Below are 16,951 nucleotides of genomic sequence, written 5' to 3' on the forward strand. Positions count from 1 at the left end.
GTTATCGTTGACAAAACTGAAAGCGTAATAATTATACGATGTAAGCGTGTGTGTCATTTTAAGCGTTCGACGTGCCGTTGCACTCGACCGACGTACGTTGTGATAGACATGTTATCACTGGATACGCAAACGAGAGAGACAGAATGAGAAGGGAAATGGACGAGAGGGTAATAGGCCATATAGATATAGAACAAGTGTCGTCGTGCGGAGTGGTGTCGATGCCCATTAGCAAATCGGCTAATGGCAGTGGACGTTGACTGCACCGAGTGTGTATTTTCGTTTGTTGTGATTGTTTAAAACGTTAAATACTCGTTGTATGTGCTCGTCTCGTCTATTCGCGCGGCGTCCAGTGTGTTAAACCGAGTGCGTGTGCGAGTCGGTACGTTACTGTTACGCGTATTCATATCGGTGTCCGCCGCAGTACGTGTACAAGTAGCCGTTAGTTTCGTGTGTCGTTCTGCGTGTCCGTATGTGTTTCGTGTTCTTGTAGCCGCAATCCGATTGATTTTTGTTCCTCCTTTTTTCCTTTTGTTATGTTAATAATTGTTTTTTAGTTACAACGTTACTCGCCTCTAACGATCGAATAGTATTACAAGTTAATATTACTTTTTATCCTACCCAAGGATATCTTTGAATTTCCGAGTAATTTGGTTTTAACTAAACACACGCTCATAATTGTGTCCCGTTGTCGTGTTTTGTTTTTTTGTTATTATTATTATTATTAATTTTTTTGAGTCTGTTTTTTCATTTTCTCCGCTACAAGTTCATTATCGATCGCTACCATCGATAACTACAATTCCTCGAGGAGCGTTAAGATTCGCTCGATCATTGCGAAAACTCGACATCGCCTCCGCTCCAACTACACTGACATGCCGTACGCCTCCCCTGGTGAGTGTTACTTTATCTTAAACCGTCGGTAGTGTTGCCACGTGATTTTCACCGTGTCAACTTTGATTAATTCGTTTAATTGTTGTGGGAATAACTATAATTGTCGTGTCGTTATAAAAATCCGGACTCGCCAATGTCACATTTTAAATAGGCACGTCGTGATTTCACCGAGAATAACTGCCTTGTCTTGGACGGGGAGGCTTTATTTTTCATTCGTTAAGGTCAAATCCAAAAATACAAGATTATCTGGAAAAACCGTATTCGCCTCCTAGTGTTATACAAAACTCGCTATGGATATATTTATATTGTTGGTTGTTGTTAATCTTGTTTGTATGGGAAATTAGGGTAATTTTTCTCGAGTGCAATATTATTTTCGTTTGCCGACTAGTATACTCGATCGTTACGGTGACAATTAATCATCATGAATAATATTTATCATTAATGATAAGAAACCGCTAGTGATTATTTGACAACACTGTTTTATATTTCATCATTAAATCTCATGACGTCTGTTTTGTGAGTATCGAAGTTTACCGTGGAATTTTACAAATAGAATTAATACATGCTAAACGCAACGTCAATAACTATTAATATTTACTGCTTTAACTAAGAGGTATTCCCTTTGTAAAATTTATTTACTTAGTATGTTCGTTGGAATAGTTATCGTATTCATAATTTAATGGAAATTATTTACCGTATTTATATTACACTATTACATTCATGTACAAATATTAAATTACATTAACCATTAATTTAGTGGGCTTGTGCGTGTCCTCAACTGATTTTGCTCGTTATAATTTGCTTTCATTCTTTGTAAATTTAATTTGCTATTTTTGTCATAACACCTAATAATAACTTGATTTTCTTTCCGTGTTGTTTTGAGTTCTCCTTTTATAGATACATAATGAAATTAGGAATAAATATCAATAATAATATTATAATAATTTTGTTACTTAAAGAAAATCGTTATACTTTTTAAATATACCCGAAGTATATAATTACGAAATAATACATAAATCAGTTTTTATTAAAAAATTGTATTTAATTTTAGCTTCGTTTTTGGTCTAAACATTATAATATTATATAGTAGTAATATTCATAATTTCTCTATGAATCTAAACATGAACATTATACCATAAATATTATATGTGTATGTGCTTTTACTAAAAAACGCAAATCAAAAAAAATTATCATCATAAAGTTTAATCTAAGGAATATCGTAAACATGACACCTAAAGTTAAAAAAATACACTTCTCTTATTAATTTATTGATACTAATGTAACTAATAACTGAGCTTCAGTTGTAAATATACAGTTTTTTTAATATTATATCGTTAGATAATTCAAATTAATAAACAAACGTATAAAGTCATTTTTAGATCTTATAACAAAATATATATTTATTCTTTCATCCAATGTTACGCCTATTGATTTATAAGTTAATCTTATGCATTGGAAATTTATTTAATAGATTATTTAGTACATAAAAAAATGTTAGTATTAATAACTTTTTCAGCGTTTAATTTTCTGCTTCTGTTCACTTTCGAATGAGGAATTCAATATTTATAACATATTTCAACCTTTTTTGTTTTCATTCTTCCATGTGTTGAATTTAATCATTTTATTATTTTTTCCGTCGAAACTTGTTATAAATAAATACAATTACGTTAAAAATAAACTACACTATTATTCTATATATCTCAAATGTAATAAATTATTTCAATACTTTTAAAATCACAAAATAGTTCAAACGTATCCCTCTGTGGTTTCCAATCATTGTGCAATGTCGAAATGTAATGCGTATCATAGTTAAATTAAAATTTTTATTATATAATATATATTATATTTATGAAATTCTAGCCAAAAAATGTTTTCCTTATTACTTTTACATAAATATGACGGATTTATGTATTCTATTATGTTATTCAAAGCGAGTAGACGAGTTACTTTTGAAATTGCTGCCTATTTAGTTATAGTTGTCGAAATACTGATTTTTAATAATCTTACATTGTATAATAATCTTATATTGTGCCATGAATTCTTTCAAGTTCATTGATTTTTTAAAATCATTATTGCTGAATTGAATACAATTTTATATTTTTGAGGCTTTGGTTCATTATGGATAATGAACCATTTTTTTTTTACATTTATTCCAAAATAATTCACCTTGATGGCTTTTATTTTCTACATAAACCAATTTTTGCTAAAGTGCACGCAATTGTAAACCGAATCCTGTTTGTGACAGACCCTCTTATTTTATTCATATAACTCATGTTATCTGTTTAATTTTTTTAAGTAAGAATGTCATAATAATAATTTTCAGCGGTTTTAAAATAGTCGATTTTCAAGTAAAACATAACTAAATTTTGTGTAGCTCTAAATATTATTAGTGATCAATTATCTTTACAGGCAGAAAATCACATCCTGTTATTTCTGTACACTTATCTGACCTTATTTTTTAAAGATTGTATTCCATAACGTACTTCAATTATTGGTATTTAATTTGGACGGCGTAAATGTGATGGGTATGTCTTGTTTTGTTTTCAATTGTTAATGTATTATAAGTGTAAAACAAAGAGCACATTCGCGTCGTTAAACGTTAACTGTCCAACGTTAGTTTTAACTATTGTCTCTATCCGATGGAATTCTATCTCGTTGATTTGTTTTCGAAACCTTTATAGTGTATTTTGATTGTTATTTTTACTGGCAATTATATTTTGTATGCAGAAAGACTCCGGGGAGTTGAAATATTTTTATTTACATTGTTTGCCCACATTTTTAAAGCGTAAACATTTTAATTTATAATTTGAGTTTACAATTAGTTAATTAGCGTTTTGATATATGTTTATAATTGTATACAATTTGTTATAAGCGTAAAATTTATGATATCGATTTTTCAGGACAATTTTTTAAACGTTTTAAATTTATGGATAGAAATTTATATCGAATAATCAAAAAGCTTTTCTAACGTGATGAATAACGTATATTAATTTTTGTTGTGGTTCAAAAATGTTATTTTATAAATCAAATTAAAATAAATATCCGATATAATCTGTTATCAATCATAATTGGAGTATGTAATGTGCGTTTAAAGAAATATGAACACAAAAGTTCTTTTTAATGGACCGACACTTAAAGTTATTACTCGCAAGTAAGGTGTTTTATTGTTAATTTTTGATTTTCAAATACAGTTATTATAAATTGAAATAGTTAAAAAATTGACGATGGCGCTAACAAGCGAGCTCAACTAAACAATGAAACGCTTAATGACTTTGACTCGGCGGGAGTGAGACGGAGTAGCACAGTAAGTCGCCTTCCGAAGTAATGCGGCGTTTCCACTAGCCGACATTGTCGCGAGTTACGTGCTATTGCTGTGTTAATAATATCATAATATTATACGTCTAGCACGTTGACTTGTCACCCGTATACTATTAAACGCTAGTGTGCGCACTCGTTAATAATAATGTCGGCTATTGTAGAATACATTATATTGGTCTGCCTATTCCATGTGTATGCAGGTGACACACATCCTGGACACCGGCTCGACGTCGGCCGTGCGTGTTGTTGCGTCTGTCCGTGCATACTAATGAACGGTCCCGTTCATATATCACAGAGTGCGTCCTTTTTTCAGTTTTATAATTTGCATCGTAAACTTCATTGGTAACGGAAGTTCGGCAATAATCGATTGAAATATTGTCGAATGTGCCGTTCTTCGCGTCCCGTCGTAAAATGCTTCGTGTCCGTGTAAACTTGTCCGTATATTATGTTGTGACAAACGCTTAAATTGTCTAGGCGCATCATTAGTAGACATTTTGTTTGTCGCTCGTTTGAAGAAATTACTCGAATTTCCAGTCGGGACGGTGATGTGCTGTCCCGCGTAGACTTAGTAGAATCGAGTCAATCTATTGTTGTCCCGGTCCACGAGTATTTTTTATCCCATACATTTAATTGTGTCGGTTTGATAAAATTAACTACCGTTAGAATAATGAAGTATCTAATTAGACTTCTAGTCGAATTAGTCAAGTCTAGTAACTTCTAGACTAAGCCTTTGTAGTGCGTACCTTTAAAATTCAAACGAATCCTCTCATTTTCACCCGCTATTCGATAATAATATATCTATTTAGAATAAAATATTTTAATTGTTTGTACTCTCTGTAGGTTATACCTACCTCGTAAAGCTATTTTTATTAAAAAGTAAATGCACGGTACAAATTTATTAAATTAAAAATCACTTCTCTGTGTTAACGAATACCTGAGTAAAAATGTAAATAATATTTGGTTAATTAATCTACCCTTCATTTAAATAAAAAAAGGGTTAAATGTGTACCTCCTGTTGCGGCGGCCCTAAGGGAATCGAGTTACGCTTTGTTGATTTGTGTTTATTTAATACTTAAATGCTAAAAGCAATCTTTGCGCAAAACATAAATATATTCCAAGCTAACTTTTTGCTTTTGATTGAGCGCTAAGAAAAGTTGTTTAAATAGAATTACTCCTTATTAGTCCGGCCTAAGACCATTAAGTTTTTTATTTACTACAAAATTCTTTGTCTCGTTTATTTTAATTGTAAACACGTCTTAACGAATACACTTGTTGATTTAGTCTTCAAAATTACATTATCATATTGTACTTGATCTTTTCGAAACGGGGCATTAATTTTTTCTCCGTTTTGAAAAGACAGAAAGCAACACTGTCAATGTATTCGTTTCTCTTAGAGCAAATAAATGGGCAGTACCGTCTGGTCGGTGTACATTTCGATTACTGTAAACGGTCGCGCAATTTCATAGCTGTGTTTACTTATTCTGAAGTCCCTCTGAACATGTGAAACAAAATGTAAGCGCTAAAAAACTCTAGGGTTGAATGTACAGTCGATTTGCATAATCACCTGTTGTTGGTTGCCTTCTACACTGTTAGCACTATGTAAAAATAATCCACAGCCGTTTTACAAATGCAATGTATGTGTTAAATGTATGACGTTATTTGTCCGCTGTAATGTAAATTTTCAATAGTTACCTAACAGAACAAAGCTGGTGCACGTGTCATAGGTTCAAACGCTGTTGTCGAAGTAAACCATTGTTTTTAAATTGTAATTACAGACAAAAGATTTATGATTACCGGTCGACTGTAATATAATTTATCGTATAATATTTCCCCTGTGGAGTAGAAACCCAATTCATTTCGCAGTTCTTGTTGTTGTACGAACATGGCGCGTTTTCAAAGGCTGCACTCATTTGCATTTTTATTTCGAGTGGTTTTGGCAAATACTATTCCTTTGCTTAAGATCTGTCTGACAATTGAAAAAATAAAGTTCAATTCGAAAATTATGTATATTTTCTTCATGTACACTCATTATTGAAATCACATTTATACATATATACTTAACGTGTTGCGCATTCCAAGAGAATCGTTTTACTTTATAAAGAAAACAATATCGGCATTTTTTTTTATCAATTTTATAAATCTACAAAAAAAAAATATTATTCTAATGTATTTGCGGGAAATTGATAATTTGAGAAACAAATAAAGTTTTTTGCAACGAAAAACATAATTATCACAAGTTGTTGTTTGAATTATAATTTTATGTCACCGTAAATGTTATTTTATTTTAATCTCTCCGCAGAAGTCTGTGAGAAAGTTGGTCTGAAATGACTTTGTGAAGTCATCCTGCATTCTGTAGACACCTAGCACTTGATGTTTCCGTTTACACGTGAGTCGCACGTTTCCTCTTAAAACTGAAATTCCTCTGATCTAACTGCACGGCAGTTGTTCATAGCAAAACTTGTCTCCGGTAACTTGCTAACAGACTCGTTTATCACTCTAACGGACGCGAACGTTGGGAGGAATACAAAAGTGTTGTACGAAAACATCACAATGAATTGTGATAGTATCCGAACAAAAAGTTTCGCGCTATACAAACAAATCTTTATCTTTTTATGTGTCCAAATTATTAGTATTGTTTTAAGTCTGAATAGGATAGAATATGCCACAATATTTGGTATTTAACATGAATTTATGTTAAAAATCGAACCTACAAAATTATCCTAGGTGTAATTTTTTATAACAAGTAGACTTTTTTTTTTTAATCGATAGTAATATTCAATTTATTTGGCTATATAGCCATGTAAATACTTCAATAATTTCAAACATATCTTATTTTAAAATGAAATTCTATTGATTGAATTCGTACGCGTCAAAAAATAAGGCGATCGAGCGCAATGTGGTTGTTGTAGAATAACCGTAAAAGTTTTTAAAAATGGTATGAGATGTTTTGTAAATGTATTTTTAGTTTTTATTACCGAAACAAATATGAAGTGATTTTTAAAAGATATTTATCGATCATGAGTATTATACAGCGGTGGATTACATAGTAATTCACTTACGTCATATTTATTTTTAATTATACATTTTCATTTTTATACTTGTAATCGAATGTATTGTTTTATTATTAATGAAGTTTATTTGATGAGTTCGTACGTGCTTTCATTGACATAATATGGATGTCAGATCTTATATCACAGTGTATGCAACTTTTTTTTTTGTTTGGGGGTGTATTTTTTCTACAACCAATTAAGTTAAAAAAATCTTTCTGCGTATAAAATAAAAATATTTATAAAAAACAGACGTAAATTTCTTATTATGATAATAATCATTATTTTTAAGAACATTTATTGTTCAATATTTTATACTCATTAGCCAAATTGGATATTTTTATTAGATCGGGCACTTTGATATACATGTCTTTAGTGTGCTTATGATTTTTCCGTGAGTGGGAAACAGACAAAGTTAAGACTAAGACTAAGTCCTCCAAAAATAAAATTAACCCCTCCAAAAATTTTGAAAATTATATGTGTACTGAGTGATGGGTTTATCGTAAACCACTCAATTACTAACAAAATAAATACAATATTGTAAACAAATGTTTGATTCATTTAGTTATGTATATTTTTTTTGATTCTTCAGCTAATAATAACTTTTAATCCCTTATAACCTAAAGGGGCGTTAACTTTTTTTTTTTACGGTGACATACATATTTAACTAGCCTATTAAATAGAAAAAAATCTAATTAAGAAAACGACTGATCAACAACAACCTATGGACCAGTACTTTTGAAGTTATTCTTATATACCTAGTCTGAATAAACAGTATGGTCGGCAAATGACTAATGATAAAAAAAGCAGCACTCAGCACCTCCAGTCAGTTCTTTAAATTGTTAATAACTTCTGAAATACTGGTCTATAAGTTGTTATCGACCAGTCATTTTTTTAATAAGATTATTTGCTATTTTATAAACTAGTTAAATATATATATGTTCCATCAAAAAAAAATAAAGTCGATACCCCTTTAATTTGTAAGGAATGAATGTAAAAAGTCATTATTAGCTGATAAATTAAGAAATATACGTAAATAAATGATAACAAAATCTTTTATTGAATGTTATAATTATTTCGAGGGTAACCAAGTGGTTTATGATAATGTAACATAAAAATATTTTTTAAAAAGAGGGAGAATATAATTTCCAACTTTTTTTTAATTTATATGGTGGGTGGAAAACATATGTAACATTTTTACCTAAGTGACATATAACTGAATATTTGCAACATAAATATTTTCACCTTGGGTGATTTTGACCACTATCTCGTGTAGGTATTACATAGAACATAATATATATCAAAATACCATGGGGATAGTTGTGAAGGAGTCATTTATTTATTTGTTTTATGACTACAGAAGAGTTATTTAAACAATTAACAGTTAATATTTTATTCATTAAAATGAACATTAAAATTATATTAATCATAATAATGAAATTTTTTTTAATAATAAGAATTATTAAAAGAACTTCAAACTAAGAGGTTCACTAGTCTAGACCATGGACGGTTGGCCCAGGCTGTAGTTTCCTTTATTTTTATGTTATCAATTTCTTATATTTTTATACATTTACAAATGTCTTGTATTCATTTAAAACTAATTATTTGATTAGACGTCATTTATTATCCTTTTTTGAGTTATTTTATTAAGATCTGAATAAACATTATTGGATATTAATGTTCATTGATGAGTTATTAATGACATTATTCATTTTCATTTTTAATAATTATTCTTTTGTCATGCATACAATATTTTTGATGTATGATAACATTGAAATTTCTATACTGTTACTACTATATAAGTGATTTAACAAACAACTATATCATCTAATCGTAGACTGCATTACATAATACTTCTATATATTTATATATAGGGTGTTCAGTAAGTAAGGAAACGTGTTCCTGTTGTTCTCATTGTTTGAAACAATTAACATGTTTCCTTACTTACTGAACACTCTGTATAAATCAATGAACAGAAATTGAGTTAATCTTAACTCGGTAGTTTAATTTGTTAGTAACTTTTTGGTTTGTCGATTTCATGAAAATGGATGTTTTTTTTTTTACATATATAATGTTACCGTGGGTACCTGACCACAAATTATTAATCAAAACAATATTGATTTTGTTTTGATCTATTATTAGTAATTAGTAGTAAGAATACACAAATTATTAAATAAACAATCATTAAGTTAATAATTTTTATTTATAATTAATAATCTTCATTTACTCTCGTTATAATAGGAATTAGTTTGGATTATACAATTTTTACTACTTTGGATTTATCAAAAGTGCTTGTCTTTTAATAAATTACTTTTAATTTTTAAACTTAAAATTTTAGCCTTTAAACTAATTTTTTGTTATTTTACTTATACCCTTCTGGTTCAAGTGCCATATAGAGACTTATTTATTATGTCTGTTTTAACTAATATGTTTGTAAAAATATCACATCAGTGTGTTTTCTCGAGATTTAACATCAAAATCATTACATTCAAAATTTAATTTCAGTGTAAATCTTTTTATAATTAGTGATAAGATTTAATACTGTAGTAATCTATAAAAATAATCATGTTTATAGTGTGTACAAATTTATTTGTAATTCAGTTCTGAAATGCGAATTTTTGTAGGTTATACAGCGTTAATAATTATAGTGTATTGAATAAAAGTAAAATGAACTTATCGCCAAATAATTTTTAATATGTAGTATTGTTTAATTTGCTTGCAACATTATTTTCTTGTCCTTAATTTATATTACATAATTTATTAAATTCAAAAAAATGTTCTGCACATACATTCGTTATAATATATAGACATAATAAAACAAGCTTACATTAATATAATAAATTCTTATTCTATAATTTACTATTATTTAACAAGAATTAAGTAATATTAGGACTNTTCTGCACATACATTCGTTATAATATAGAGACATAATAAAATAAGCTTACATTAATATAATAAATTCTTATTCTATACTTCACTATTATTTAACAAGAATTAAGTAATATTAGGACTTAACACAAATCTTCCAACTGTTTTATGTCACTATTCCTACGCAGTAATGGTAATTTTTCATCGATATTAATAAGTATTGCTATGAATAATAATTATTAAATTAAATTAAATTTAAATTAATGTAAGGCCTTTATTATATTAAACTCTACAATAAAATATAGTTCTTGTATGTAATAACTAAGATCAATATTACAAGTTAGTTTATCTTTTTAAGAACGATAATATTGCTACAATTTATTTAAGTTATATGAAGTATAAAATATTTTCTAAAAAATAAAAATATTCTAGTTTTTAAGTTTTTATACAAAATTCTTTCTTACTCTCTGTAAATGATTGAAAATGAAGTTTTTAGTTGTTGCACTTCAATTCTTTACGCGATTACCTCTTTGAAAAAAAAAATGAGATTAAATTATAAGTAAATTAAATTAATTAAAAGTTCTAATATTTATTCTAGGTTATGATTATATATATATATTTTTTTTGCTTAAGTTGTGACATACTGCTGACTGTGTTATTTACAAAAATCGTATCCTTTTGTAGACAACCATTTATCATATGTAACTAATAAGTTTGTTTTAAAAATTTATCCTACATCGGTTTGAATCGACAGTGATATTGAACTGTTACGTAAATTCATAGTTGTCATTTGTCAATGCAGAACTCCGCTGTAATAAGTTACTTAAGTGTTTATGAAAAAGTAACGTTGGCAATTATTTAAAAATTCAGCATAATTATTTTTCGGTTGTGTTTGTAAAACATTCTGAATTTCAGTGGTTGAGGTTATAAAGGAACACTGGCCAATTTTTTATCAACATGAAACTAATGGCACACTTTTTACACTTAACAATTATGTTATATATTATAATATTGAACTCGGAAGAAATATTTTAAAACTTTTTAATAATATACAATTATTGCTTCTAATTTTTATTAAAATAACTTTTTGGTTGTTATACAGTGTTTTTTTAAAATAAAAAAAGTTGGACATAATTGATACAAGCTAAAATTTAGCCTTCAAGGACAAAAAAAGTCCAGTTTTATGTTTTTTAAAGTTGCTAAATCCAAATCTGATACTATTTTTATGATATTTTACTTTCATAAAGGTTTGAAGGCATAATTTATATCAAAATTTGGTATTTTTAGAAACTCAAAATTTAAAATTGGTATTTATTTAATTCTCCACAAAAGATAAATAGTTTTAACTTTACTTAAGCAACATAAAAACGACTCATAAAGTTATCTAATTATTAGAATATTAATAATAAATAAGCTCAGATCCAGTTATATTATCCATATTATGAAGTAATACCAATATAAAAAAATCAATAAATGATGATTTATGTAAATTATTTATAATTGGTGAGAAATAAAACATTTCTATGAAATATATGAGTTGTATAAAAAAAATTTTTACTCTTAATCTGGTTTTCATTGATAAGTCTCTAAAAATCAAATAATCTGTTTTATTTATATGTTTTATTGTCATTTTTTTTAAACTATAGCTTAACTAAAGTAAAAGAAAAATAAAAAAACAAATTCAAATTATGAAAACAAAAAATTGAAGTTAGCCCAAAATTTTTATAAATTGGAACACTGTGTGTAGTCTGAGAAAAAATTACAGGATATACAATCCAATTTTCTGATAAATTGTGTAAAATATTAGTCTATTATAGACTAAATTAATTGTGATAAATGGAATTAGAAAACCTAGTTGAAGTAGTATTTTTGTACTGTGAATTACTAATTACAAATATTGGATGGATTGGATATGCTTCTTATCCAGTTGATTACACGTTCAAATTAACCGACTTGTCGTGCATCATTAGAGTACAAAAGAAAAGTTAATTAATGGTATGAAACAGTATACTGGATCGACGGCTTAAAGAGTTGGGATAGTCCAACACACGTTATACCCTGTTAACGATGTGATTGAAAAATAGTGTAAATAACTTGATTTTGTAATTAGAAACCAAAATACAAGCATTAAAAAAGTATATTCTCTCTAACGTTTTTATCACTAGTAACTTTATATTTTGGCCTTTTTGTTAGTTGTTATTCCAAACGTGAAAATCTAATCATATTATATCAGATAAAACTAGACGTATCATATATTAGCTATTGAAATGGAAAAATGTTATTTATAATGCAAAAAAAAAGAATGTATTCACATTCTTATTTTTTGAGTTTAAAATCGAATGTATTCTAAATTCATTTTTTTTTTCAAAAAAATTAATTCAAATTCGCATTTACTAGAAAAGAGTACATTAATGATGACATTTTATGAATTTTCTTTATGTAAAACAGTTATTAAACTTCTTAAGCATTAGTGAATGTTAGGGGCTTAGGGGCTTAGTTCTTTAAAATTTCCAGAAAAATTGTATATGTTAAATAAAAATCCCAGTACAGTGATGAAGTGGCTTTAGTTGAGACGAGTCTAAATGACATCTCATAGTTATTAACATCACTACCATAAAAAATACTTAAATATGAATATGTTCCACTATAACTTGCAAATTTTTTTACATGTATGAGTAGTTTCTTTTAAACCCTTCCTGTACTTAGGTTTTTAATTTAATTTTTATAAAAAATATAACTAAAAAAGCTCATTGTCTTTAGTATACTCTACTGAGATTCATTAGGATCAGTAATTTTTAAAATAAGTTACAGCAGTATTGAAATAAAGAAAGAAATTTTGATACATGTCTTTTTTGACGTTATAGTAGTTTAAATATATTTTTATACATTTTTTAAATCGAGTGTCTATTTCAATTTTCGGCGACGATAAATTCAACTAGATTAAAATCAGGTTTTTTAACGTATTAAGCATTTAAATCTGTCCGGTAAAAGCCTAGAATTTTCATTGGCAGACAAAAAAACACGCACCATCACAAAACCAATACCTACTCACTGAGTAGTACTCAGCTATGTATCGAAGTTAAACAATATTTTTCCACTAGAGAAGGTCAAAACTTAACTAATTTAAATTGGAATCAGTTAATAATATATTACCTGTAATAATGTTGATCTTTTGGGATATATTACAGTGTAATATCATGTGTTGGAAACAATATAATTTTCGAGATTGTTTCAATTATTAACACATGTTTTCTTTTAATGTATTATTTAAGATTATAAGTTCATCATAAATGTAAATAGAAATATTTTAAATATTATTTATATTTATCTGTAGTATAAAAAAAAAAATTATCATGTTAAAAATTTGTAATTTTGTTATAGAAAGAAAACTTTTTATTGGCATGCTGTCAAAAAAAATATCAGAACCAGATATTAGACTAATGTTTGAACCCTTTGGGCCTATTGAAGAATGTTCTGTGTTACGAGATCCAAATGGTGTTAGCAAAGGTAATATTATTATTAATCATTATATAATTTACATAAAAAAGAATAAAATTTCTTATGTGGTGTCACAAAAGTTTTAATTTTCATATTTAAAATTAAAGTATCTCTATTCTTTTAATATATATATATACTTAAGAAATTACCTGTAGTGGTTTGTATTATTTGCACTATCTTATTTACTTTCATAAAATAGTTTTTAGTTATGTCTCTTTAAGCACCTTTGAGTTCTCACTAATGTGTGTTTTAACTTACCCTTTGGCCATGATTAAACATAGTCGATAAAGCTTTATATGCTTAAACTTCATTATCCATAACACCACTGGAATTGAGTATAGTCTAAAATTTATAAAGTTCCGGAGGGGCCTTGCCTAACTTTTTTTTATCAAGTAATGAAACCTTATTACATATTAGTCTCACAATAATTTTCTTTTCACCATTACTCTTAAAAAATTAGTATATTTTTTAGATTCAGCATTGAAAGTATTTAATGTACATTAAATAGTAGACAATTTTTAAAAAGTCTACTCCCATTATGTATTAACAACTAATATTGTTTTCTATTCATATAATTTATATGTACAGCTTGAACTTTGGTTATAAAAGATAATATTTGAATTTCGAATTACATTTTTTGTTCAACATGGGGTTATGCAATTATTATACTGATGTCAACAAATATTTATGCCAATAAATTTATTTTTCTTCATACTTTATTTCATATAAAAAGATACTTTCTTTTGATCTTTTAGGCTGTGCGTTTGTTACATATACAACGAAACAAAATGCCATCGCTGCTATTAAAGGTATGCATCATTCACAAACTATGGAAGGCTGCACATGTCCTTTGGTGGTTAAGTTCGCGGACACTCAAAAAGAAAAAGATCAAAAACGCATGCAACAAATGCAAGCAAATCTTTGGGGTTTGGCAGCCACCGGCAACAATGTTCCCACAGCTCAGTATCTGGCCCTAGGCGTTTTAGCTAATCAACAAATAAACGTGAGTTTTTCATTATTTTTCAATTGAAAAATTAAAGTGAATGTTTATTGGTAACTTTGTTCAATATTTTGTATTGAATGACGTTACAAATGTATGTGTTTAATAAAAAGAAATCCCTCAAACGAATAGTTAAGTGGATATTTGTGTATGTGTACAATCGTATGATTTGAATTTTGTCGTTTAAATTTATGTGATTTCAAACTTAATAACAATAAACCTAATTTAAATACAAACATCATTGTTTTTGTCAAAGATATCATCACTGTTCGAAATCATTATGAAGGAAATTGATTTTTCGAATAACGCTGTTTTTTCGAAGGGCTACGTCAGAAATTGTATTACCATCACAAATTGCATTTAGCTCGTCTACTTCTTGACACCCGCGAGAAACAGCAAAACGCGCCAATTACACGACGAGGATCGTTTTCTAATTAGGCCAAAAGCTGTAGCGTTATTTGGTGTTATTTTATGAGTTTTATTAAGTTACATTGCACGGTCTCCTGCGTGAAAATGACATTGTAACAAACTTGTAACGACTCAAAGGAAAAGTCATTCAGAGAAACTTTTCAAAACATCTGCAGTATAAAATCTCTTTACTCTTGGTTTAAAAATATAAGAACTTAACAGGTTCACTGTGCAAACTTGTATATATCTCGTGTATTGTACCATTGTTAACAGCTAGCGAATAACAATAATAATTATGCGAACAATCTACAGTTTTTTTATTAGATATCTCAAAATGAATATTTAGCAGCGGGGACGAAAAATCAAGACCATTTTTCAAATCACAAACTTAATTGAGTCAAGGATTAAAAAATTATTCCAGTTATTCCTAATTTTTTCCATCATAATTGTATAATTTATTCAAGGAAAATCTCGGTGCTTTCACGTTTTATAATCTTTCACAGTAGTCTGAAAACTTTTGCACCTTCAACTTTCACCTTTACAGAAAGTTCCGCATATGGATTACCCCTTTTCAACATTTCCCTAACGACACCGCTCATCCCGTTTTAAATATGTAAATATTTCTGTCTCAGAAATTTTATACCAACGCCGCATTTTAATGATTTCTCTGTACATTTACAAACGTTACGTTTCCCCATTTTTACCTCATTTTTCTACAATAAATCTAGTTAACTGGCGTATTAAAATTTTATGAACAATGTAGTTAATTAAACTTGATCATTTGAAAGATTCATTAATAAGATCATTTTCGTTACGTCTTATTCAATCAATTTTTTATCAGGCGTTTTATCAATCGCCTTTGGTAATGTAGAAACCTATTTAAATAAAACAACTTAATATTTGTCTCTAAAAAAAAAATGCATTTAAGAATGTCTTTTTATGGAATTTTATTCAGTACTTATTAGATTTTAAATGTTTATAATTAATAAAAACATAAATTACATTAATTGAAAAAAAAAATTGTAATTTCAGAGTGATACAAATTCATTATCTTCTCAAGTGCTTCAGCAAATTCAACTGAATGCTGCGGCTGCGGCTGTTGCTGCAAACAACAATACAAATCAATTGAACAATTTGCTTCTCTCAAATAATACAGGTAACGTTTTCTCAAATAAATTTTTCTATTGAAAATATGTTAAAATTATTTCTCTCCTATAAGTGTAATACAATGTATGCACAGTACCGCGCAAAAGTTTGGATACATATAACCAAATGATTATTTTTCATATTCATTAATTTTAATAAAGTTTATCAGATTAAAAATGTAGAACATAATTTTAACTTTTTCTTAAAATCTTTCACGTACTTTTCAAAAACCTAATCAAAAAATACAAATTTAAGAATGTTTACTTAAATCCTATACTAAAATTCTTCTTAATGTTGAGCATATTCTAATTAATCTTAAAATACGATGTATTCATTACATTTATTATAATGTTCATAATTTCTATTAATTTTTCGTTGCGTAGCTCTGAAACTAGTCGTTTCACACTGCCACACCAATTGGTTCGATTTTGATTCACAATATGTCAAAAGATTACAAAACATATATAATTAAATTTATTAGTTCCATAATTTCGAAAAGTTCATCCTAAACTCGGTAATGAAGGGAAAAGTTCCACAAAATTATAGTCGTCATATAACAGTCAATGTTAATATTTTTAGTATACAGGGTGGCCCACCACTCACTGACAACTTAAATAACTTTTAATCCAGTTAATATTTTTAGCTGATTTTTTTTTTTAATATTAGTTAGACGTTAGGTCTATAGCTATATCTCAATAATTAATTTTTTTACATTTTATTAAAAATATTAATTATTTTTAAATTTTAAATAAAATGTAAAAAAAAAATCTAAGATAGC

The 16,951-nt window shown here is 27.9% G+C and overlaps 1 protein-coding gene across 8 annotated transcripts in view; it reads left to right on the forward strand.

The window, feature by feature from the left end:
• Window positions 1-278: 278 nt before the first annotated feature.
• The window catches only part of LOC126909052 (CUGBP Elav-like family member 1), a 31,530-nt gene continuing 14,857 nt past the window's right edge, over window positions 279-16,951 (forward strand). For 2 of the 8 annotated variants that reach the window (XM_050691416.1, XM_050691422.1), the window contains exons 1-4: window positions 283-888; window positions 13,503-13,628; window positions 14,375-14,622; window positions 16,060-16,183. In XM_050691416.1, the coding sequence (XP_050547373.1) occupies window positions 870-888; window positions 13,503-13,628; window positions 14,375-14,622; window positions 16,060-16,183 (517 nt within the window). In that variant the 5' untranslated portion in view covers window positions 283-869. Of the gene's footprint in view, window positions 889-13,502; window positions 13,629-14,374; window positions 14,623-16,059; window positions 16,184-16,951 lie in introns of all 8 variants that reach the window. The other 6 variants (XM_050691414.1, XM_050691420.1, XM_050691417.1 and 3 more) reach the window with 4 other exon arrangements.

This window comes from Daktulosphaira vitifoliae, unplaced genomic scaffold, assembly GCF_025091365.1.
Source record: "Daktulosphaira vitifoliae isolate Bord-2020 unplaced genomic scaffold, ASM2509136v1 Scaffold_94, whole genome shotgun sequence".
Lineage (NCBI taxonomy): Eukaryota > Metazoa > Arthropoda > Insecta > Hemiptera > Phylloxeridae > Daktulosphaira > Daktulosphaira vitifoliae.